Below are 26,600 nucleotides of genomic sequence, written 5' to 3'. Positions count from 1 at the left end.
AAACTCGGCGCCTTCTTCCACCAGAAGATGAGGCAGATCTATGACAGCTTTAACACCCACGACCCTCCCACCAAGCCCGACACCGCCGCACCCAACCTCGCCGCACTCCAACAGATCCTGCTCAACTGCACCCCGCTCACCACAGATAACACTCTCAAGACCATGAAGAGCATCCACTCCAAAGTCCCCTCGGACCCATGCCCACACCACATCTTCCACAGAGCAGCCACAGCCATTGTCCCCGATCTTCCTTCTGCTAAAGAAACCATCTGCCGAAGGCTGCCCTTCTCAGTCAAGGTCATCGAGAAGGCCATCAACGCCCAACTAATTTTTGTGACCAGTTTTTTCATATATCTGGCCATAGATTATTTAATTAATGAATGCAGTTTTGTTTCTTTGTGGATCTGTAAGTTTAATTCTATGCTTAGATCTGCTTCTCTTAAGTCATTCCTAAGAATGTCTTCTGAAAACATTGACTACACCCTTCACTATGGTGCAGTCGCTTGAATAATTTATATAAATTGTTTTCATAAACTTTTAGTCTGAAGGAAAGTACACCTCAGGCTCAAATGTGACTGTATCTAAACTGTATGGTTATGAGAACAAGAGTCGAGAGGATACTTTAAGTGTTTTCTATTCCCTTCAGGCAGCAAAATTGACTGCGGTGAGTACAAATGTGCTATTACAGGAGAAACTTAGTGTGAGTAAAGTACATACATTCTGAGTGTGTGTGACAATGCCTAAACAGATCAAAGACAATAGTTCCAACACTATGGGCCCGATTCACATAACTAACTTAAGACAAAATCCTAAACTTACTACCATTTTAGTATTCACAGAAGGCACTTACTCATTTTGGTATTCACAGAAGGCACTTACTCATTTCGGTATTCACAGAAGTTAGGAGTCCTAACTTTAGGATTCCTAAATGCATTCTGTGAATACCAAAAGTCTTAAAAGTAGGATTTTTCTCAATTTAGTAGTAGTAAAGTTAGGACTCCTAACTTTAGGACTCCTAAATGCATTCTGTAAATATCGAAAGTCTTAAAATTAGGATTTTTCTCGCCTTAGGGTAACAGTCGCGCTCTAGAAATGTTATTAACATAACATACCATACTCTAAAAAGAGAACAGGCTGTGTGAGAGTGACATTTGTGTGGTATGTGCATTTCCATGATGGATGAGATGTGTGTTGTCTGAGGGCAGTGTGAAATGATTGGGGAGTTATGTTCCAGTTAATGCATTTTAAAGAGGATATGTATTGAAGGGGTGAGACAGAGACAGGATTTTGGTCCAGTTCTAGGAAGACTATTTGTCAAGGTGTGTGTGTGATTATGCTCTGGTGAAAGCTATTTCCCTATTTACTTCCATTTGTAGTTATACTTAGCATAGGCAGATCCCTCAGCCTCCACTGCATGGAACTTTGTTTACAGACGTACACCTAAATATACTCATAAAGTTACTTATGGTATGATTATGTTTGTAAATCTAGTCATTAATGCCTCAACCCCTCATTTAAGTGCGTGTAGTCATGTAGCCTTACTACTGGATGAAAATTTCTGCCAAGAAGTGGTGACTAGGTAGCAGGCAGACTTCCTCACCCAAGCATGGATAGACATCTACAAGTGTGGTGATCTCTGCACATAGATTTGCCTGCATGAATACCCATAATTGCACATATGCAGTATGTCTGTGTAATGGTTGTTCTTTTCACAAGCAGAACATTCTGAATGTTCCCAATCATTAACCAGACTTGCCTGGTGTATATGTGAAGAATTAGCCCCGTTAAGTTGTTACGGTATGTAGAAAGCTGCTGCTAGTTGAGAACAGGTTAGAATTGGCTGTCGTATTTTTGTGTTTTACGCTTAAAGCTATGCCTATTTTTTTAATTCTTTCCTTGCATGCATTGTAAACAAGCGCCCCTCCACCTTAGTGTAAGAATGAAATTCCCAAAATGCAAATGCAGGATAAGTGGGATTTGCAAAGTATCTCGGGTCATGCAGTGCACTCTGCAGCCAAAAAAACTCGGTAAAAGTAAAAAATGCCTACGATATAGGTGATGTTTTTTGTACATCGGCATGAGGATTTTAGGAAGAAGAAAGCAAAGTGTAACGTGCACTCTTTGGATGAAATGAGTTCATTTGCAGTCAGCATGAAAGAGAGCTGCAGTCCTGTTTGTAACGGCGAGGGACGCTGCCTACCCCTTCATTAACACATTCAGCTGCATAATTACCTTTTGAGACATGAATCACCGGGGCTGCGCTTCTGGAGGGACTCTCTCCTCTATAAATGCTGTGAAAATCTAGTTGTGCCTCCATTTCTGCCTTCACCTACATCTACTTTCACATTTTACCAACATATTAATCATTTTATAATGCAGACTCTTGGCCTTCTTTGGATTTGTTTTCAACTTACAGTCGCCTTGCCATGTTTATCAGCAGCTCCTGCGGCCTTCACAACAGCGAAAGCTAACTGGAAAGACTTTTACATCGCTCAGGTGAGTAAATCAAGGCCACATTCGTGAATCAGTAAAAAATATTTACTGCCTGGGGCTCATCTGTAAATGATTTAATGGAGGGAAGGTTACGTTTTTAGAGGGACGTTGAATAAGGAGGAACTTTAGAAGTTTGTTTTAAGTGGTGCGGTATAAATGACAGTCAAGACAGAGAATGGGAGGAATGAATGTGTACAAACATTGTGTACACTGGGTGTCATCTGCAGCATTGTGTCTGCTTGACAATAAAAAACACTCATAGAAGGATGCCCTATATGTAACATTAGGAACAAATTGTGCGGGATTGTATCCAGTAGAACCCTTTTGAGGGACTCAAAGGCACAAACGCAAAGACTTCAAAATTAATGGAACAGCAACGTTTCAATGCCCGGGGTATATGTAGGTGCATGCCCGTGAGTAGCATCTAAAACCAGTTCTTAAAATAAAGGGCATTAGTCTGGATGCCAGATAGAACAGTAGCATAAAGTTTGGCGTTTTCATGGTATGAGGCATAGGATGACAAGATAAAAGCATGATAATAAAAAAGCAAGAACAAGCCTGGCCTTGAAATATGGTGTGAACTATGGCAGTATGTCTGAAAAAAGGTCAGCAAGCAAGGTTGTACACAGTTCCCCTGGGGTTAAACAGGTAATAAGGTCTCTCTCCTAGTTAGCTGGTAGTCTGACTACCAGCTAACTAGGAGAGAGACCTTATTACCTGTTTAACCCCAGGGGAACTGTGTACAACCTTGCTTGCTTGCTTACTGGACAAGTACACTGGACCCCCCTAAATATTGTCCATTCCCGTCCCCCCCTGTTGTTTACACTGAAAAAAGGTCAGCTCAGGACCATTACCTCATATAGGTAACATTGAGTAAATGGTCCCAATTTCTAGAAGTTGGAATGGAGGTGCTTTCAAGAATTTGCAATACGAGTAAATGATGGACCCATGAAGTCGGATTACTTTGGAGGCATTTATTATATTTGTAAAGTTCCCAAAGCAACCATCTTCCTGTATTATATAGTTCTTAGTTCAATGTTTGAAGTCGTTTCTCCTAATTAACTTACAATCAGTCAATAGTGAGCAATTGACTCTAACAGGTACTCCCTCTTAGGAGGACTGGCGATAAAGCATGGTCAGAAACAAGTTGTAGGTTCACCCAGATCAAATGAGGAATGTGAAATTGGCACCCTTTCCAGTGATTTCTGGGAGGGGCTGGTGGTTGATCCCTCACAAAGATTCCATATTTGGACTTATAATTTAGAAGCATGTCAAAGATATTCCATAGGACAAGGCTGGTAACAATAGCCGAACAGGGTTCCACTTTTTCTCAGTGCCACATTATCCTCAAACCCAGGGGGATAGTCACAAATTTAAATTACACTTGTAAGAAATTTACACATGTAATTTACCCTTACACATTTGAGTAAATGTACTACCTTTGGCTGGGCACGAACTTTAAGTGGAAAGTTACTCAAAAGTGCAGACTTACAACCCCAAAAACAGAGGGTGGAGCCAAATTTACAAGTGTAAGTTACTGCTGCCATAAAGAAACAGTCGCAGGTCCAGTATTACACATGGCCAACAACTAGTGCTGAAACACCCTAACGTTGAAAATAATGGAGGTAGGGACTTGAAATAATATTAAAATAATGTATAGTATTTCAAATTGTTCAGAATATAAATTAATATAGTTAAATATTTAATAAATCTAAAAACAAAACAGCTTCATTATTTAATTCTAAAATATGTTATCAACTTTTTAAAATGTAAACTTTAATGTAAAAGTATTGTTTATTAAAATATAATCATTCTTATTTTAATTCATAATATGCAAACAGTTAATAATTAATAGTGCATAATAATCTCTTTTCATTTTAGGAGAGAATTTATTTTTTAATATAAGCATCAGAAAATAATTGTATTTAACTTAACATTTTAAATTAATTAAAGATGTAATTTAAAATTAAGGTAAAATTGGTGTAGTTATTTTCCTTATTTTGTCCTACATTCATAATTTAATTTATATTTAGCATAAAAATATTTTTACACATGCTTTTGGGTTAATAAACATGTTTTAATTTTCCCTAAACTTTACAACACGGAGGCTCCACCACAGTCCGGGTGGATATCTTCATATGGTAACGTATAGGGAATAAAAAAAAAAAAGGTTTATTACATTTTCGAATAAATTAGTCACAATATATGTATGTATGTATGAATGCGTGTATATATGCATGAGGTACTTCTATAGTGTGAACCTAGCCAAAAGGCAACGGACACAGTAAATGGTCACAGTGCTGAAGTGCTTTAAAACTCATAATGGGTACAACCTTCAAAATGTAGTCAGCAAGGCCACACCTTTTTAGGCAGTCTGCACACCTTGTCCTTGTCCTCCAAAGATAGAATGATTTTTAAGTCCCAACTTTCAGAAAGTTCTGCAACTTCATGTCTGCTCTTCTGTAGGTCTCAATTTTTTTTTCAAAAACTTCAGAAAAGTCTGTTTAGCTACGAGGTAATAGGATAACGTTGTGGAAGGCTAACTACATCTCCCAGCCAGATATGCAGCAAACTGTCTAGTAGTAAACGGCTCGGAATTTAAGTTAGAATATTAAAAAAAAAAACACTTTTAGAAAGCTGCAGTTTGAATTCCGAAACCAACTGTGTCTTTCTGCCAGTGCCTTGGGTTACATGACTGGGAATGGCGCTGCTGTTGTGGATTGTTTATTATTTCCAGACAGTGAGACAAAGGAAGCCTAGGTGTGGGGGAGAGGCTTTTCTTGACAGGGTGGCAGAGGAGAAGCAATACCCTGCCCTTACTACATTTTCAAAGGTTGCACCTGCAGCACACACAAAGTGGAAGGGGAAGAACTGACCAGAACCAGTTTTGGGAGTAGAACACAATGAGCTTCCGGAGGCCTTCATTCACCTACCCAGCCGATCAGCACCAACTAGACCTGCCTGATTTGGCTGAGCCCTGCTGCTGGTCTCTACTGGATTGACTTGTGATCCCCAATAGTTGCCCCTTTGGGTCATGGACCTTTGGCTGGCATCAGTGAGAACACCTCCTCAAGTAAAAGGTGGCGACAACCCATGCGAATAACTTTTAGCTTACTAGACGTCTAGTAAGCTAAAAGTTATTCTCCAAATTGAGGACGTTTAATCTCCAGGACCATCCATGGGCACTGTAACTAGGGATGCAACAGGCGCTACAGCATCTCTACATTAGCAGGGAGTTCGGAAGAATAACGAGCAAGAATCAGCCCTTTGACGTGCTTTTTTCTTTAAGTATTCGCCTTCTGTCTATGACTGCCAAAGGTCATTTATAATTAAACAGAATTCCTGAAAAAAAAAACTGACAAACCACTGCTTGCTTTCATGCAGGTCTATTTTACACAATTGGAATTATAGTGACACTCTTGCTGGGGTCTTGGATAAGCACACAGAAGCAGAAAAACAACATAATCGTTTGACCTTTCTAAATTTAATACAATTTCACAATTAGGCCTCTTTTTGCTGAAATGACGTGACAACACATTTAAATAGGTTTGGTAAAATAAGAAGTGTTTGTTTTACTTTGTGTGATCCACAGAAGGCTAAAATCACATTAGTTTATTATAATATTTTTAGAGTCTCTTCGTTTCTGTAAAAAATAATGCAATTGCATAATTGCCATTCAGTATATTTTACAATATGGAAGATGTGTCTAATGGCAAAAACCGGGGTATGAAGTACTAGACAAAAAACAAGTTACTTATCATTATTAGCATATACATATTATCCCCGTTTAAGGTCTCACCCTATTTCCTATTCTAATATCAGTTAGGGCACAAATGGATCAGGATTACAATGTGGGCAGTAAAAATGACAAAACCATATATTGCCTTTATTCACATTTTACGTGTAAATACCTGATGAAATATGAATGAGGAAAACTGGTTGGAAATAGGCACCACATTTGCCCGTTTAAAATACAATGACGAAAAAATTGAGATCTGTTAGACCTGTCAGCCTTAGGGTGGTCTTTCCCTATTTCTTTTCGCATTTGCCTCATTTTTTCCCACCTTCTTTTTGGTGGCCTTAGGTCTCTGGGCACCTTCCCATTGCTGATTAATGCTAAGGTGCAGGTGCTCTCTTCCCCCAACATGGCTGCCACTGACCCCTGCTACTGCAGCGTGGTCTTTTTAGACGCACTCTAGTAGCCAGGAGCTGGCTGGAACCCGTTCACAATGTTGCGACTCCAGCCTGCCTGCCCTGCCCATAGCTAGAGTGAGGAAGCTCCTGGAACCTTACGGAATAGGGGAGTGGTCACCAACTGTCAACTGCCACTATAAAAGAAAAGGGAGGGAAACTTTCCAGTCAGTTGGGGCATCCCTGACCTGGGGGACCCTACGCAGGAGACTTAGGCGATAGTGCCAAGTCAGGAACCTATACCACTGGGGGTGACAGGGTTTAGGCACTGCCCACCAAGCTGAGTGAGGAACACTGAACTAGCCCACTGATCTGGCCCGCCGGGAGGGGAACCCAGGGACCATCTGAAGTGACCTGCTGAGGAAAGCCTTCAACTCAACCCCCACCTCAAGAAACCAAGAGACTGTAACCTATCAAGGGCGCAGGAACCACCAAGCGCCAAGGACAAACCTATCTGCCAGGACTACTGGGGATCAATCAGGTACTGGGCCTGCGCTGTCCTGCCTAACCCCCCTTTGCTGTCCTACATCATCTCCACTGTGGTGCTGCCTGCCCTACCTGCCCAGCGCTCTCCTACTGTGCTCTGAAGTGCTAGTGAGAAACCTGTCCCCAGCGCTATCCCTACTAAGCGCTGCATTCCCCCCTGAGCGCTGTGCCACCTGTGAAGCGCTGTAGTTCTGCCTCAAGCGCCCACCTGCTGGGTCCTGTGAAGCGCTGGTATTGGCGACCCTGGGAGGGACTTCCAAGCGTTCCTATTCCCCGCGGGACGCTGCAAGGAGCGGGGGCTGTGTGCTTTGTGGAGCGCCCACCCCCCCGGCTGTCATCTGCCCGGCGGCCCCCGACGCCAGAAGAGGGCCGCCGCCGTACTGCAGTGGGCCGCGCCCGGCCCAGGAGGAATTAGGGGGAAAGGCGCTGCCCTCCGGTGCGCCTGGTGGGGCCCCGTCACCGCCGCAGCCCAGCCCGACCGTGAGGAGTCCCCGCGGCGGCCCGTGAGGCTGAGACACTCACCCCACGTGACAGGGGCGCATTCCAAGCCCCGCCCCCGCCGCACACCAATTGGTCTGCGCCCCTGAGCCCCGTCAGGTGAGGCCGCTGATTGGCCGGATGCCGGGAGAAGCCCGGTTGGCCCGAGAACCCACACGGAGGGGGCCCAGAGGAGCGAGAGTCCCCTCCGTCGTGCTGCACCCCTGAGGCTGGCTATTTCATCGGTGCTGGGGCCCGGGAAGCTCGGCTGAGCCCCGCAACCTGCCCCCACAGCGCCAGCCCTGCCGGTGAGTTCTGGAACGATCACGAGCCCCCCGACCAGCCGGAGATCTCCGCAAGGGCTCAGGAGGAGCCAAAGAGTCAAGGTAACCCCCGGGGAGGAGGGCGGAAGGCCTGAGTTCACCCCTCTCCTGGGGAAGATTGTTGCTGGGCCCCGTTGGCCCCAATTGGCCCCTTTCAAGCACTGGAACAGGGCCAGGGCCCCCAAGAGACACAGTGGGGGCCGCAGCTGATAACAGTTAACCCCTCGTTAGGGGAAAGGCCCTGATTAAGGAACAGTTAGTTATTCTTGCCCCATGAATGGTGGTTATCCTGGCCTAAGGAAATGCTCATTTTACCGGGAGGCATGGTTTACTAGTGCCTGATGCCTAACTAATGAACTGATGTATTGTTTGCCTAATGAAATGGTTACTGCTGAGCAATGAAATGGTTATGAATTCCGACAGGTAGCTGCTGAAAGGGTTGTCCTTACCTACTGAAGGGTTTACTTCTAATTAATGAACTGCTTTATTCCAGCCCTATGAAATGTTCTACTTCTGCTGTTGAACTGCCTATCTTTGTAGCTAGGAAATGTTTTAACCCCATTTAATGATATGCTGATTCCTGCAGCGATGAAACGTTGATTGCTAAGTAATGCAATGTTATTTGAATGTCTCTATAAGGAATTCTTTGCAGGTTCTGACTAGGAGCAAGGCTGATGTCAGGCCTACAGTTATTTACTATTTAATATTTATTTATTTATGTATCTATGGCCGAGTAATGAAAAATATGCACTTTTAAGGAAAGGTAACGAGTTAGTACTACTGTGATTTTTGATTGCCCTGATCTTGATCTTAGATAAAACTTATTGATTTGAGAAAAACATACTGGTGTGGTCTCAGTCTTTGCGTGCATTTCTTGTCTCAGTGGATGTGTGTGCTGTGTAGTCACTACACACCTAAGCTTTCGGGTGCCTACCTGCTCGGGCCAGGCTACCCCCGGGGATCTGGTGACCCCAGGTCCTACAAGACCCTACTTTTCGGGAACTTCCCTCCTCAGTTCTGGAAATTGCTTTGGTCAGATGAATCTCCCATGCTAACTTCTGAGGGCAAACCCATGAAAACCTTAGGAATTTTGTTTGATGAGAATTTGAACTTCTCTACTCAGATCAAGAAGCTTACAGGTCAGTGCTTAGGCACACTGATATCCCTAAAAATGTTCCTCCCTCTTCTCCCTAGGTCAGCAGGGAGACTGTTACCCGTGCACTGGTATCCTCACGCCTCGATTACGCCAGTGCCTTTTATGTAGGCCTGCCCAGCTATCTTCTGAACAAACTGCAGTTGGTACGGAATGCCGCTGCCAGAAACTCTTCTCAATATTCCCATAAAGACCAGCGTGAGATCATTGTAATCATGATCCATTTGTGCCCTAACTTATATTACAACTAGCAGCCCGTCCCGACGTTGTCCGGGTATGAATTGCTGACGGCCAGTAGTATATTGTTTTGTAGGATTTCGTTTTGATAGCATTTCTTATCTGTGACAGGCCTGTGAAACGCTCCGATTCACAGTGCACTGCTGATGCACTTAAGAGTGCGCGTTCAGTAGTGTGTGAACTCGAGTTTCCCTACTTTATTTATCCTTGCAATATTATATAGCGCAAACTCGACAACATGGCATGAGCACAATTTTACAGAAGAACACATTCATTTGTGGTAGGCACTGGGGGACAAAGCGATTTGCCTGGAAACACAGGATGTTGAGCTGATGCCGAGATTTGAACGTAGGTCCCCAGCTCTAAAGGTCGCAATTCTAGAACTTGTGGCGGGAGGTGTGTCTAAAAGTGTATGTCGGTGCTGGCCATCAATGAGAGAGATCTGTCCATTTTTCAAATCGGTGGTGAAAAAATATGAGTATGTTGCTGGAGATGTGGGCCGCCGTGCCACCAATGTACTTACCGGGGGAGGGTAAACACCCATTATTCTGCAACTTTCTTTCCGCATACCATCACTCCGCATACTTTCATTACGAAAGTACCATGACTCCGCAATGCCATTATAACGCATGGCATTACATTTTATATGCTTTTACCACGCATACATTTACAACGAAATTCGTTGTAAATGCATGAATGGTAAAAGCATGTTTTTTTTAATGTTTGGATAAGGTAAGTATGGGTGTAGGGGTATATGTTTTGGGGTACTGAGGTATATGTTTTGGGGTGTTTGGGTATTTTAAGGGTTCAGATATTCGTTTGGGTTATGGGGTACAGGAGTAGTTTTTTAGGGTTCAGGGCTAGGTTTGGATTTTGGGGTATAGGGGTATTTTTAGGGTTCAGGGCTAGGTTTGGGTTTTGGGGTACAGAGGTATTTTAGGGTTCAGGGGTAGGATTGGGTTTTGGGGTACAGGGTTATTTTTATGGTTCAGGGCTAGGTTTGGGTTTTGGGGTACAGGCGTATTTATAGGGTTCAGGGGTAGGTTTGGGTTTTGGGGTACAGGGGCATTTTAAGGGTTCAGGGCTAGGTTTGGGTTTTGGGGTACAGGGGTATTTTAGGGTTCAGGGGTAGGTTTGGGTTTTGGGGTAGAGGGGTATTTTTAGGGTTCAGGGCTAGGTTTGGGTTACAGGGGTATTTTAGGGTTCTGGTGTAGGTTTGGGTTTTGAGATACAGGGGTATTTATAGGGTTCACGGCTAGGTTCGGATTTTGGGGTACAGGGGTATTTTTAGGGTTTAGGGATAGGTTTGGGTTTTGGGGTACAGGGTATATTTATAGGGTTAAGATGGGTTAGTGTTTAAGGGTGTTGGGGTATTTTAAGGAGTAAGAGTGGGTTATGATTATGGGGTGCAGGGGTATTTAAAGGGAGCAGGGTGGACACCCGGAGCTGGTACGTACAGAACCTGGGAAGAAAAAACAATGAAATATTGGGCACAACGCTCGCTTTTTTTTCTGTAATCCCGCGCCCCGCAAACGCCCGCGCCCCCAGCACACGGCCACAGCACACGATATGAGACATGGCATGAAGGGCGGAACGTACCACACGCCCCCAGCATTTGTCACGCCCCCAGCACACGCCCACAGCACAACGCAGACACGCCCACAAGGGACTACTTTGCTGGCACACTTCTTTTACCTTTTAAATGTATATGGTGGGCGTCTGCATAGCCTATGTCCTTCTGCTGCAACTGCCCTTTCCAACGCTGTATTGGGTGTTGTGATTGGTGCTGTGGTTCCTAAGATTACCCGCCTCAAAGGTTTAGGCTCTCTCTTTATTACATTAGTATAGATAGGACATAGGGTGAGGCATTGATTCATATTATGTACACATAGTTTTTCTTTCATATTCATTTGAAGCACCACCTTTCACTTTGTCACTCGAATCACAAAAGTCACGTTCTTTATGTTGTTTGTTTCCAAATTTGTTATGTGACAGCCATGTACTAAAGTAGTAAATATTTTATATAAATAACTGAATCAGTATCTCCGGTGTGTTTTGTTGCTATTTTAATCTACATTTAACCCATTGTGTGCTGCCATCGGCCGTTGGCCGAGGGCAGCACTACCTTCCTAGTGCTGCTGTCGGCCAACGGCCGACACAGCCCCGCTCACTCTTCAGAAGGCCCGCACCGCGGCGGAGGCGTTAAAAGATTCTGTGTTGTATCATTTATTTAATGTAGTTCGCAAAGCAATTGGTTTACCAAACAGAACCCATTGGAGAGTGTATTACCAATACCCAGGTTCTGAGGGACACAGGGTCTACCCCATTATCTTTAATTGTCCTTTTATTGCATCACTCTTTTTCTGTGGGATTGTAGTTCAGGCTTACCGTGGTGGAGTACGGGTCCCATACAGGGATACGGTTAGTCCCACTGAAGAGTTACCTTCTCAAGTCCAGTGCAAAGAGTTGCATTCACATTGGAGGTGACTGCAAGAAGAAGGCTTTCTGCTTGAAGAGCAGGTTGAGCATTGTGGACAGTCTTGCCTTCACTGGAGCTTTGCCATGGCTCATCGTCGGCGCCAAGTGCAGGCCTCTTGTGGCCGGTCATCAATGACAGTCGATGTTAACGGGGAGAGGAAGTGCCACCAGAGCTTCGCATTGGTTGTCGCCACCTTTTACTTGAGGAGGTGTTCTCACTGATGCTAGCCAAAGGTCCACGACCCAAAGGGACAACTATTGGGGATCACAAGTCAATCCAGTAGAGACCAGCAGCAGGGCTCAGCCAAATCAGGCAGGTCTAGTTGGTGCTGATCGGCTGGGTAGGTGAATGAAGGCCTCGGGAAGCTCATTGTGTCCTACTCCCAAAACTGGTTCTGGTCAGTTCTTCCCCTTCCACTTTGTGTGTGCTGCAGGTGCACCCTTTGAAAATGTAGTAAGGGCAGGGCATTGCTTCTCCTCTGCCACCGTGTCAAGAGAACCCTGTCCCCCACACCTAGGCTTCCTTTGTCTCACTGTCTGGAAATAATACACAATCCACAACAGCAGCGCCATTCCCAGTCATGTAACCCAAGGCGCTGGCAGAAAGACACAGTTGGTTTCGGAATTCAAACTGCAGCTTTCTAAAAGTGTTTTTTTTTAATATTCTAACTTAAAGTCCGACTTCACCATTGAATATATAAATGAAGAGCAATTTATAAAGCAGAGACAGATACTCCCAAAAGAAGTGTCCCAGTGCTAAGCTAACAAGTAAATGATGCTCAACTACATCTCTCTAAAGAGGAAAGTCTTCAGGGCAGATTTGAGTGCAGATTCCACCTAGATCTTCCGTAAATTCTTTGGTATGGAATTCCAAAATCTAGCTGTCAAAATGGAGAAAAATATTCCTCCTCTTCTGGCTTTGTGGACTTGAGAAATACATAACAGGCCATGGTTAGTGGATCAGAGTGCCCTACTAGATACATAAACTTTGACTTTTTCCATATTTTTTTATGCAGCGCTCTATGAGTAATTGTTAGGGCTTTAAATCTGACTCTGCCTAATAGGGAGCCAAAGCAGAGCCTTCGCACCCCTACGGAGGGACTGCCTTCAGTGGGTTTTCAGAATTAAGCTCCATCTACACCACTTCGGGTTTATTTAGCAGTTCAACCAGGGCCCCCAAATACAAAACACTGGCATAGTGTAATCTAGTCATAACAAGTGCCAAAGTCATGTCCGTCCGCGTTTGTATGGGAAGAAATTTGATAGTCTTTTTTAAGAGGATTTTATATTACAAATCATTTGAGTGTAAACATAATTACTGTAGTCAGAATCTGTTAGCACTTATTAAGTGTAATAAGGCATCCCAATGGTAGTCTCTAGGAAAGATAGCCTTAGAGTAGTGAAAAACAACTTTAGGACATGTTCACTGCCAGGACTTGTAAAGAATTAAACCTATATTTTTAGATAGCATGCATCCTGCAATATGAGCGTTTAGGGCCTACCTCAAGGGTGAGCTATAGGTATTAAAAAGAAAGACTTAGTGCTGGCAACATTTTTATTAATTATATGTTTAAGAAGGTTACTTTGGTGGGTAGAACAATGAGTACTGCAGCCCACTAGAAGCATTTAATTTACAGGCCCTGGGTGCATGTAGTAACATATACTAAGGATTTAAAAATAAGTTAAATATACCTCTCAGGTTTAAACCATTTTTACCATGTTTTCAAGTAAAAGCATAAGCACTTCACAATTGCTTAGCAGGGAAAATGTGCACAGAGCTCTAAAAGCCAAAAAACAGGTTCAGCAAAGAAAGTCAGAGGAAAGCAAAAATATGGTGTTGCCATGCAGAAAGGTTAAGGTCCAACAAGGCAGGTATTTTAATGGAAGTGCAGTAGAATATTAGTCCATGGAATGGTGCACGGGAAGCAAGAGCTGCACTATCACACAATGGGAGAGATATAGGGCATTAATGGGTTCACGCCTGCCCTTCAATACTATAGATTAGCACAAAGATTGGGGCAACTGGATCACAGTACAGTCTAAACAAGAGATATCTAAGAGCTCCCTCAGGTAAGCCCCAGCCTGAGGTTGAGTCCGGCCTGGTAGTATTATCTTGCCAGGGGGGGACGAGGTGGCAAATGATGAAGCATGTCACATGTGAGAGTGCCAACCTCGTCCAATTCTTTGAATTGCCCCAGGAACTAGGAGTAGGTAGCGGTAATAGTGGAGGTCAATGCACCTCCTCCTCAGGTCTCACTAAAGGAGCCCATTGAATAGAAGACTGGGGTGTCACAGCAATCTTTGTGTTTATGATAAGCAAGAGCTGCAACCAGAACAAGCATTGGCAAATCTAATAGGGCTGATGTGGGCTGGTATCCTCTTTTTGTGAATCCTTGTTTTGTCTTTCCATGATTTTTGCAAAACATTATTGTTGGAGAGATGCCAGGCTCTCATCAAATCAAAGATAAACATATTGGTTAAAAGCAAAAATATATTTTTTTCCCTAAAGCACACATTGGCATAGTTGTCCCTGGCAATGTCAGGAACTGCTTTGTGTGTGGAAGTTCTGTTTGTGAAATGGTAGAATGCTGTCACGCATAGTGAAGTTATCCAATGGCTGATGTTGGCTGACTCCCTGCCCCATGCTGTATGGTGTAGTTGGCAGAGAAAATGTGAATGACACAATAGCAGACTAGTGGAAGAAGGCTGAAATCCCCTGTAAGCCCCTAAAGGGAAATGTAGTATATCTTTACTTTTAGTAAAATCAAAAGTTCTTGGCTAATGTCAGATCCAAAAAGATAAGATAATCATGCACGCACACTGACGAGTTATAAAGCTACCATTGATAGCTTAAAATGCACTTATTGCACTATGTGTGTTTCTATGGATGTTTGTTTTAGGTTTTACACAAAAAGTGCCTGTAGCAAGCACAAATGCGTGCTGTCTCCTATACTTTGCGAAACACTTATACAGCACTTTTTGACAAGTTCAAATCTAAACAGATTTGCAAATGTGTGCAACCTATTTTAGCAGTCTTATTCGCTGATGGGATCCACTTTTATTTTTGGTGCCAGGGCCTATTTTCTGTCCAGGCGGACTATGTTTAGGTACTGTGTTATAGTGTGTAGTATTGGAGCTGTTTCCCGTTCACATTCATCATATCTTGGAAATAACACTGTTGTTTTGTGAAAAGCTAAGTTTACTGTTTTAATTGAAGGGCACAGTTGCGAAATTGCATGTTTATTCGGTGCTGAGATGGAGACATGTAGTAATTTTGAAATCTGCGTTGTAGTTACCAGTACCGAGATTTGTTTTCTAGTTCACAACTTTACTCTTTTTCGCAAGGTCCCAGTAAACACTCTGCAGTCATGTTTATTAATCACAAGTTACAATAAAAAAACAAGCATTGGTAAAAGCATTAGGTTTCACTTATGTGATTACTAGAATGTTGTTTTATTGTTGTAAGTTGTAGCTTGCTGAGTAGTAGTACAATATCATTTCCAGAAAGTCTGTTAAAGTGTTATGACTTGTTTATGTGCAAAAAGGCAATATATTGTGCTGTTATTTGTGGTATAGTGCAGGTAAGTAATAGCAACATTTTGAAAAATGAAATGAAAGAGGGAAATAATAGAATTAATTGGTGTAATAGCAATATTATGTGTTTAGAAGAGTACTGACAACTTTTGGGCCCGGTATCAGTGCACCTGCTGCACCATTCAAATCATAACCGTGTTGCCTGCACGGTAACTGCACTTGTGACTGCCTGTTTAGTAGTAAAATATTGCCATATTTGGTGTTTAGAGGAGTTACTGGAGTTTTGGGCCCCAATTTCACTGCGCCTGCTGCACCATTGAAATCATGACCCTGCTACCTGCAAGGTAACAACACTTGTGACTGCTTAATTAGTAGTTAAATATAGCAATATTTGGTGTTTAGAGGAGTTCTGAAAACTTTTGTCCACGGTGTCACTTCGCCTGCAGCACCATTGAAATCATGACCCTACTACCTGCAAGGTAACAACACTTGTGACTGCTTAATTAGTAGTTAAATATAGCAATATTTGGTGTTTAGAGGAGTTCTGAAAACTTTTGTCCCCGGTGTCACTTCGCCTGCAGCACCATTGAAATCATGGCCCTAGTGCCTGCTAGATAACTGCACTTGTGTCTGTTTAGTAGTAAAGTTTAGCAATATTCTGCATTTAGTTGGGTCCCGAGACCTTTTGGCCCCCGTGCCACTGCAGCTGCTGCACCATTCAAATCAAGCCCCTGCAATTGTGTCTGCCTGTATAGTAGTAAAATATATCAACATAAGGTTTTTAGAGGAGGTCATCACAAATTGTATTTACAACAAGGGGTGGTGATGGACAGAATCTCTGAATTAAGCAGAATACTCTCACCCAGTCAAGAGATCAGGGCTAGATCCAACACCGTTTTTTAGCTCATTGCACCATCCCAGTTTCAGAACCTGGCTGTATGCAAATTAGTCTGTACCTGGCCCAGTGCATCATGGGAACAGGGCAGACCAGACTACAAAAGCCAATTCTTACACTGGGAAGGAAACAAGCTTCCGGGGACCGGTTTCTGGCATTTCAGCCGTCTTCGGCCCGGCTTGCTTGAATCCTGATGGTGCATGAGCAAGGGACTCACATCTGAGTATACCCTTCCACGCTTAGGGTGGACAAAAATATTTACAACAAGGGGTGGTGATGGACAGAGTCTCTGAATTAAGCAGAATACTCTCACCCAGTCAAGAGATCAGCGCTAGATCCAACACCGTTTTTTAGCTCATTGCACCATCCCAGTTTCAGAACCTGGCTGTATGCAAATTAGTCTGTACCTGGCCCAGTGCATCATGGGAACAGGACAGACCAGACTACAAAAGCCAATTCTTACACTGGGAAGGAAACAAGCTTCCGGGGACCGGTTTCTGGCATTTCAGCCGTCTTTGGCCCGGCTTGCTTGAATCCTGATGGTGCAATGAGCAAGGGACTCACATCTGAGTATACCCTTCCACGCTTAGGGTGGACAAAAATATTTACAACAAGGGGTGGTGATGGACAGAGTCTCTGAATTAAGCAGAATACTCTCACCCAGTCAAGAGATCAGGGCTAGATCCAACACCGTTTTTTAGCTCATTGCACCATCCCAGTTTCAGAACCTGGCTGTATGCAAATTAGTCTGTACCTGGCCCAGTGCATCATGGGAACAGGGCAGACCAGACTACAAAAGCCAATTCTTACACTGGGAAGGAAACAAGCTTCCGGGGACCGGTTTCTGGCATTTCAGCCGTCTTCGGCCCGGCTTGCTTGAATCCTGATGGTGCAATGAGCAAGGGACTCACATCTGAGTATACCCTTCCACGCTTAGGGTGGACAAAAATATTTACAACAAGGGGTGGTGATGGACAGAGTCTCTGAATTAAGCAGAATACTCTCACCCAGTCAAGAGATCAGGGCTAGATCCAACACCGTTTTTTAGCTCATAGCACCATCCCAGTTTCAGAACCTGGCTGTATGCAAATTAGTCTGTACCTGGCCCAGTGCATCATGGGAACAGGGCAGACCAGACTACAAAAGCCAATTCTTACACTGGGAAGGAAACAAGCTTCCGGGGACCGGTTTCTGGCATTTCAGCCGTCTTCGGCCCGGCTTGCTTGAATCCTGATGGTGCAATGAGCAAGGGACTCTTATCTGAGTATACCCTTCCACGCTTAGGGTGGACAAAAATATTTACAACAAGGGGTGGTGATGGACAGAGTCTCTGAATTAAGCAGAATACTCTCACCCAGTCAAGAGATCAGGGCTAGATCCAACACCGTTTTTTAGCTCATTGCACCATCCCAGTTTCAGAACCTGGCTGTATGCAAATTAGTCTGTACCTGGCCCAGTGCATCATGGGAACAGGGCAGACCAGACTACAAAAGCCAATTCTTACCCTGGGAAGGAAACAAGCTTCCGGGGACCGGTTTCTGGCATTTCAGCCGTCTTCGGCCCGGCTTGCTTGAATCCTGATGGTGCAATGAGCAAGGGACTCACATCTGAGTATACCCTTCCACGCTTAGGGTGGACAAAAATATTTACAACAAGGGGTGGTGATGGACAGAGTCTCTGAATTAAGCAGAATACTCTCACCCAGTCAAGAGATCAGGGCTAGATCCAACACCGTCACAAATTGTAGGCCCGGTGTCACTGCACCTGCTGCACCATTCAAATCATGACCTTGCTGTCTGCATGGCAACTGCACTTGTGACTGGCTGTTTAGTAGTAAAATATAGCAATATTAGGTGTTTAGTAGGATGGCTAGAGCTTATGGTCCTGGTGTTGCTGTACCTGCTGCACCATCCAAATCATGACCCTATTGCCTGCTAGATAAATGCACTTGTGACTTTTTTGTTTAGTAGTGAAATTTAGCAATACTCTGAGTTTGGTTAGGTCCCTAAAGTGTTTGGCCCCAGTGCCATTGCACCTGCTGAACCATTCAAATCAAGTCATTTTTAACTGCAAGGTAACTGCAATTGTGACTGCCCGTTTAGTAGTCAAATAGAGCAATATTATGTGTTTAGAGGAGTTCTGACAACATTTGGGTACGGTGCCACTGCATCTGCTGCACCATTCAAATCATGACCCAGTTGTCTGCTTGGTACTACACTTGTGGTTGCCTGTTTAGGAATAAAATATAGCACTATTAGGGATTTCGTGGGGTGCCTGGAGCTTTTGGTCCTGGTGCTGCTGCACCTTCTGCACTATTGAAATCATGACCATAGTGCTTGCTAAACAACGGCACTTGTAACTGCCTCTTTAGTAGTAAAATATAGCAATAATCGGTGTTCAGTGGTGTGTCTGGAGCTTTCGGTCCCGGTGCCACTGCATCTGCAGTTATTGAAATCAATACTCTGTTGTCTGCAAGGTAACTGCACTTGTAACAGTCTGTTCAGTTTAAAATGTTGCCAATAGTCTAGGTTTTGTGGGGTCCCTAGAGCTTTTTGATCCCAGTGCAACTGCACCTGCTGCACCATTCAAACCCATTCCCTTTTAAATGCAAGGTAACTGCAATTATGACTGCCTATTTAGTAGTCCAATATAGCAATATTATGTGCCTAGAAGAGTTCTGACAACTTTCTGCCCCTTTGCTACTGTACCTGCTGCACCATTCAAACTGTGACCCTGTTGTCTGCAATGTAACCACTTGTTGTGGCCTGTTTAGTAGTAAAATATAGCATAGCTCTTGTATATTAACTTTATTTTTATTGTGCAATGTGTATTACAATATTTAGAATTTGATCATAATGACCAAATAGATTGAGTTGAAAAAATCAATGCGATAATGCCTACAAAGTGCAAAGAAAGGTATTGAGGCATTATTAGGAAATGCCTCAAACATTCTAAGGAATAAAGCAACTGCTTTACACAACTAAGTAATAAAAAGTAAGCATTTCAGCATACTGTTAGAAGCTGTCTGACTTTTCTGGGTGAAGAGATCGCATCTTGACAGAAATCTTATCTTGACATTAAATGTGGCTTATACAGTGTGAACAGCTTTGGTAGAAGTATTATGAATGCATGCAGCCAGGGGAGGATAACAAAAAGAAATGTTCCATATGAAAACTAATGAACACAGTAATTCGGTGATGGGAACAGATAAGAGCTACCTTTTAAGATATATTAAATACAAGCGACTTCACAAGCACAGCTCAAGCGCTGTACAGACGATACCTAAAAATGAAGGGCTCTTTCTAAAATCCTATAGAATGAACAATCCTCTGAGTAACTGAAGGTAATGACATCACACATTGCAATGACTTCTAAATTGACTACCTGATTGATCTTTGTTGCCCTACAACCTCCTAAATATTTGTGGGGCCAGTATCAATCAATCAATTAAGCTTTATTCGATTAAAAGAATAATCATAAAAGCACATAGAACAATAAAAGGCTCATGTTACAAATATGGATAAAAGGCCACGGAAATATGAGATAAATTATACAGTACAGATTCTTACCTAGGATAGTATTTCTACAGTTAAAAACTGATTTTAAAAACAAATTGACAGCTAAAGTTATAAGTTCTTCCTCCAAAGATTGCATAACTAAAAGAGCAGGACGACATTTTCTCAAGCCTAATGTTCTGAGCACCGGGAGTATCCACCTTTTTCTCTGGACTGTATAAAATGTACAAAAGCATAAAACATGCATAGTGGATTGCGCAGACATGTCATCGCATGGGCAGTTGGACAAACGTCTGGATCAATCATTATGTCTTGCGAAGCTAAATAACCTGTACACAATGCACATCCTAAATCATGTTAATAAAAATCTTTCAAAGTCAAGAGTAACATAAATTAAGTATGGCTGCATCTTAAAGGTAGTCAGGATGTTTTTATGCCCCGAGACTGAGGATTTTTGAAGGTCTGTATTCGTTCTTATGTTTTTAAGATATTGCAGGCAACTAGATTTAAAAACTTTCCTGTCTACCTTAGTCAGATTGATGGGGTTGTCGAAATATTCTTGATGGCCTAGTTTACATAAAAATTCCTTAACATACTTAAGCCACCCTATGTGTGAAACCCTATCTAACCCACACCAGTCACTGATTATTTGGCAATTTAGACTGGTCTGCTCTGTGGTCCAGATGTGGTGCCAGAGAAGGATTGGTTGAATACCAATAACATCCTCTAAATGGGAAAAACCCAATTCCGAGTGGGGCCTGTATATTATTAGCAAGGGGACAACAAAATATATCATCACTGTTTTTCAAACGGGAAATGCAGAGCAAACAATTATGCTCCCCCCTCAATTTAAGCAGTGATTTTTCTTTGCAGAATTTAAGCAGTGATTTTTCTTTGCAGAATTTGAACACTGCTGTTGGAAAGATACACCATCTCAAAGCATTGTGCGCGTCCTGATCCCTTGAGAAGCGGTCGCTCCTCACGCTGCTCCCTGCTCTGCTTGCTGCTTGTGGTATCGTGGCGCTATACTTCCGGATTGCCCTTTGCTACCTCGCATTGCTACTACAATTATTAGTGCCTGATTGCTTATGATATTTATATCGTAGCGCTATATAGCGAAAGTGCGCATTCACGATCATTCAATTGTGCTGTGCTGCCTTTGCCTGATTAATTCATTTGTGCCTGATTGAGCCGGTGCCACTGCCAATTTCATCGCGTTTATTAAGGTTGTGCCCCAATCCTGTTTCGCTTTTGGCTTGCTGCCATTTTGTTGTTTGTTGTTGTGCCTCCCTGCCCGGCTCTCCACCCCGCTCCCGCCTCCCAGCTGCTCCTCCCTCCCACAGATAGTTTAGGCTCCACTCTCCCGTACTAGCGCTGTGACCGTCCTGATCCCTTGAGAAGCGGTCGCTCCTCACGCTGCTCCCTGCTCTGCTTGCTGCTTGTGGTATCGTAGCGCTATACTGCCAGATTGCCCTTTGCTACCTCGCATTGCTACTACAATTATTAGTGCCTGATTGCTTATGATATTTATATCGTAGCGCTATATAGCGAAAGTGCGCATTCACAATCATTCAATTGTGCTGTGCTGCCTTTGCCTGATTAATTCATTTGTGCCTGATTGTGCCAGTGCCACTGCCAATTTCATCGCGTTTATTAAGGTTGTGCCCCAATCCTGTTTCGCTTTTGGCTGGCTGCCATTTTGTTGTTTGTTGTTGTGCCTCCCTGCCCGGCTCTCCACCCCGCTCCCGCCTCCCAGCTGCTCCACCCTCCCACAGATAATTTAGGCTCCACTCTCCCGTACTAGCGATGTGACCGTCCTGATCCCTTGAGAAACGGTCGCTCCTCACGCTGCTCCCTGCTCTGCTTGCTGCTTGTGGTATCGTAGCGCTATACTGCCAGATTGCCCTATGCTACCTCGCATTGCTACTACAATTATTAGTGCCTGATTGCTTATGCTATTTATATCGTAGCGCTATATAGTGAAAGTGCGCATTCACGATCATTCAATTGTGCTGTGCTGCCTTTGCCTGATTAATTCATTTGTGCCTGATTGTGCCGGTGCCACTGCCAATTTCATTGCGTTTATTAAGGTTGTGCCCCAATCCTGTTTTGCTTTTGGCTTGCTGCCATTTTGTTGTTTGTTGTTGTGCCTCCCTGCCCGGCTCTCCACCCCGCTCCCTTCTCCCAGCTGCTCCTCCCTCCCACAGATAGTTTAGGCTCCACTCTCCCGTACTAGCGCTGTGACCGTCCTGATCCCTTGAGAAGCGGTCGCTCCTCACGCTGCTCCCTGCTCTGCTTGCTGCTTGTGGTATCGTAGCGCTATACTGCCAGATTGCCCTTTGCTACCTCGCATTGCTACTACAATTATTAGTGCCTGATTTCTTATGATATTTATATCGTAGCGCTATATAGCGAAAGTGCGCTTTCACGATCATTCAATTGTGCTGTGCTACCTTTGCCTGATTAATTCATTTGTGCCTGATTGTGCCGGTGCCACTGCCAATTTCATCGCGTTTATTAAGGTTGTGCCCCAATCCTGTTTCGCTTTTGGCTTGCTGCCATTTTGTTGTTTGTTGTTGTGCCTCCCTGCCCGGCTCTCCACCCCGCTCCCGCCTCCCAGCTGCTCCTCCCTCCCACAGATAGTTTAGGCTCCACTCTCCCGTACTAGCGCTGTGACCGTCCTGATCCCTTGAGAAGCGGTCGCTCCTCACGCTGCTCCCTGCTCTGCTTGCTGCTTGTGGTATCGTAGCGCTATACTGCCAGATTGCCCTTTGCTACCTCGCATTGCTACTACAATTATTAGTGCCTGATTGCTTATGATATTTATATTGTAGCGCTATATAGCGAAAGTGCGCATTCACGATCATTCAATTGTGCTGTGCTGCCTTTGCCTGATTAATTCATTTGTGCCTGATTGTGCCGGTGCCACTGCCAATTTCATCGCGTTTATTAAGGTTGTGCCCCAATCCTGTTTCGCTTTTGGCTTGCTGCCATTTTGTTGTTTGTTGTTGTGCCTCCCTGCCCGGCTCTCCACCCCGCTCCCGCCTCCCAGCTGCTCCTCCCTCCCACAGATAGTTTAGGCTCCACTCTCCCGTACTAGCGATGTGACCGTCCTGATCCCTTGAGAAGCGGTCGCTCCTCACGCTGCTCCCTGATCTGCTTGCTGCTTGTGGTATCTTAGCGCTATACTGCCAGATTGCCCTTTGCTACCTCGCATTGATACTACAATTATTAGTGCCTGATTGCTTATGATATTTATATCGTAGCGCTATATAGCGAAAGTGCGCATTCACGATCATTCAATTGTGCTGTGCTGCCTTTGCCTGATTAATTCATTTGTGCCTGATTGTGCCGGTGCTACTGCCAATTTCATCGCGTTTATTAAGGTTGTGCCCCAATCCTGTTTTGCTTTTGGCTTGCTGCCATTTTGTTGTTTGTTGTTGTGCCTCCCTGCCCGGCTCTCCACCCCGCTCCCTCCTCCCAGCTGCTCCTCCCTCCCACAGATAGTTTAGGCTCCACTCTCCCGTACTAGCGCTGTGACCGTCCTGATCCCTTGAGAAGCGGTCGCTCCTCACGCTGCTCCCTGCTCTGCTTGCTGCTTGGGGTATCGTAGCGCTATACTGACAGATTGCCCTTTGCTACCTCGCATTGCTACTACAATTATTAGTGCCTGATTGCTTATGATATTTATATCGTAGCGCTATATAGCGAAAGTGCGCATTCACGATCATTCAATTGTGCTGTGCTGCCTTTGCCTGATTAATTCATTTGTGCCTGATTGTGCCGGTGCCACTGCCAATTTCATCGCGTTTATTAAGGTTGTGCCCCAATCCTGTTTCGCTTTTGGCTTGCTGCCATTTTGTTGTTTGTTGTTGTGCCTCCCTGCCTGGCTCTCCACCCCGCTCCCGCCTCCCAGCTGCTCCTCCCTCGCCCCTCCACTATCCACTTATGACAGATGCCTTTGCGCGCAGCGTTAACGCGCAGCGGAAGCGCCCCATGTGGGCCAAGGTGCGCCAAAGGTAAGCCCGTCTACGCCCATCCGCGCCTGGACCTTGCCCTGGGCCAGACCCCCTGGTCCCCCGCAAAATCCACTCCGCCCGCATAACATACGACGCCGGAACCCTTTCAGCCCTTAACCCCGGCCGCCCACCAAAATGCTACCAAGCAGCCCCAGTACACACCCATGGACCCTTCACCTGCCACTCCTGCAAGTTCGAATGCATCAGGACCCACACCAATTCCACTAACTCCAAACAGAGCTCCGACACTAACCACCTAAAATGCATCCTGCTCAACATCCGCTCGGTCCACAGACACGCCATTGAACTCTGGAACCTACTCGACACTACATCGCCGGATGTCGCCTTCCTTACAGAAACCTGGATGAACGCCTCATCAGCACCCGACATCGCAATAGCCATCCCGGACGCCTACAAGATCATCCGAAAGGACCGCACCAACCAAACAGGAGGAGGCATCGCCATCGTCCATAAGAACACCATCCGCATCACGACCAGTTCCGACGATAAACTCGCTACCGCCGAACACCTTCACTTCCAGATCCACACCGACCCCAAGACCACACTCAGAGGCACCCTCATCTACAGACCACCAGGACCCTGCACACAATTCAGCGAAGACATCACTGACTTCATCAGCCCACATGCTCTCCCCTCCGAGGACTACATTCTACTGGGAGACCTCAACTTCCACCTGGAAAAGAAAAACAACAGCAACACCACCACCCTTCTGGACAACCTGGCCAACCTCGGACTCGTACAACTTGTCAACACCCCCACACACTATGCCGGACACACGCTCGACCCAATCTTCACCTCCAGCAAGCACATCTCCTTCAATCACACCACAGCTCTCCATTGGACGGACCACAGCTGCGTTCACTTCAACTACAAAAAGACCACGACCCACAACCCCCCACAACCTATTCCCCGAAGAAATTGGAACAAAATTACCACCGACCAGCTCTTCACATCGCTTCACCAAAACCCTCCTGCCAAATCATCGGACCCAAACCAAGCAGCCACCAACCTCACACAATGGATCACCCACAGCGCCGACGAACTAGCACCCTTGAAAAACCATCAAATCAAGCAAGGTAGCAAAAAAGCCCCCTGGTTCAAAGATGAACTTAAGAAATCCAAGAAGTTCTGCCGTACCCTCGAGAAAGCCTGGAGAAAAGACCCAACCTCTGACAACCTGGCCACCTTCAAGAACGCCACCCGCAAACACCACCAACTGAACCGATCCACCAAGAAATCAGCATTCAAGGATCAACTTGACAACAACGCCCAAAACAGCAAGGAATTATTCAACATCGTCAAAGAATTTACCAACCCCACCGCCGGCACCAAGGACATCACTCCCTTCCAAAACCTTTGCGACTCCCTATCCTCATTCTTCCACAACAAAATCGCCGACATACATAACAGCTTTGAAAACCAGTCAGACGACCAGTCCACTCCACCCACCCCCGAACCAAAACCACACTCTAACAACCTCTGCGCCTGGAACCCAATCACCACTGAAGACACCATCCGCCTGATGAACTCCATCCACTCAGGTTCGCCAACCGACTCATGTCCCCAACACATTTTCAACAAAGCAGAGTCCATTATCGCACCACATCTCCGCGACGTCATCAACTGCTCCTTCAACTCCGCTACCTTCCTGGAAAGCTGAAAACACGCCAAACTCAGCGCCCTTCTGAAGAAACCCACAGCAGACCCCACTGAACTTAAGAACTACCGCTTCATCTCGCTCCTCCCATTCCCTGCCAAAGTCATCGAGAAGGCCGTCAACAGTCAGCTCGCCGCTTTCCTTGAATCCAACAAATCCCTCGACCCTTCACAGTCAGGCTTCCGAGCCAAACACAGCACCGAGACCGCCCTCATCGCAGCAACAGACGACATTCGAACTCTACTGGACAGCGGAGAAACAGCTGCCCTCATCCTACTTGACCTCTCCGCAGCCTTCGACACAGTCTGTCATAGCACCCTTATACAATGCCTCAGCAACGTCGGAATACAAGGAAAAGCATTGGACTGGATCATCTCTTTCCTCGCCGGAAGAACCCAGAGAGTCCGCCTCCCCCCTTTTAGATCAGAGGCCACCGAAGTCATCTGCGGCGTACCACAAGGATCATCACTCAGTCCCACTCTATTCAACGTATACATGAGTCCCCTTGCATCCATCGCGCGCCAACATAACCTCAACATCATCTCCTACGCAGACGACACCCAGCTGATCCTCTCCCTCACCAAAGACCGAAATACCGCCAAAACCAACTTACACTAAGGAATGAAAGAGGTAGCTGAGTGGATGAAGAACAGCCGTTTAAAACTAAACTCGGACAAAACGGAAGTCCTCATCTTAGGTTCATCCCCCTCAGCCTGGGACGACTCATGGTGGCCACCGGCCCTGGGAACCGCACCCATACCTACGGACCACGCACGTAACCTGGGCTTCATCCTGGACTCCTCCCTCTCGATGACCAGACAAGTCAACGCCATCTCATCATCATGCTTCAACATCCTACGCATGCTCAAAAAAATCTTCCGATGGATCCCCACCGAAACAAGAAAAACGGTCACCCACGCACTGGTCACAAGCCGACTGGATTACGGAAACACCGTTTGCGCCGGAACCACAGCCAAACTACAGAAAAAACTCCAACGCATCCAAAACGCCTCAGCCAGACTCATACTGGACATCCCCCGTCAAGCTCACATTTCCGGTCACCTGAAAGACCTCCACTGGCTCCCCGTCAACAAGAGAATAACATTCCGTCTCCTCACCCA

The 26,600-nt window shown here is 45.1% G+C and overlaps 1 protein-coding gene across 1 annotated transcript in view; it reads left to right on the top strand.

Moving 5' to 3' along the window:
* The first annotated feature begins 2,334 nt into the window (after window positions 1-2,334).
* Window positions 2,335-26,600, top strand: part of LOC144772579 (matrix metalloproteinase-20-like) — a 198,650-nt gene continuing 174,384 nt past the window's right edge. The window contains exon 1 of the mRNA XM_078657008.1: window positions 2,335-2,496. Coding sequence (XP_078513134.1) covers window positions 2,374-2,496 — 123 coding nt within the window. The 5' untranslated portion in view covers window positions 2,335-2,373. The remainder of the gene's footprint in view (window positions 2,497-26,600) is intronic.

Source organism: Lissotriton helveticus, chromosome 8, assembly GCF_964261635.1.
Source record: "Lissotriton helveticus chromosome 8, aLisHel1.1, whole genome shotgun sequence".
Taxonomy (NCBI): Eukaryota; Metazoa; Chordata; class Amphibia; order Caudata; family Salamandridae; genus Lissotriton; species Lissotriton helveticus.
Note: the sequence above shows the minus strand (reverse complement) of the source record. Positions and strands in the feature narration are given on the sequence as shown.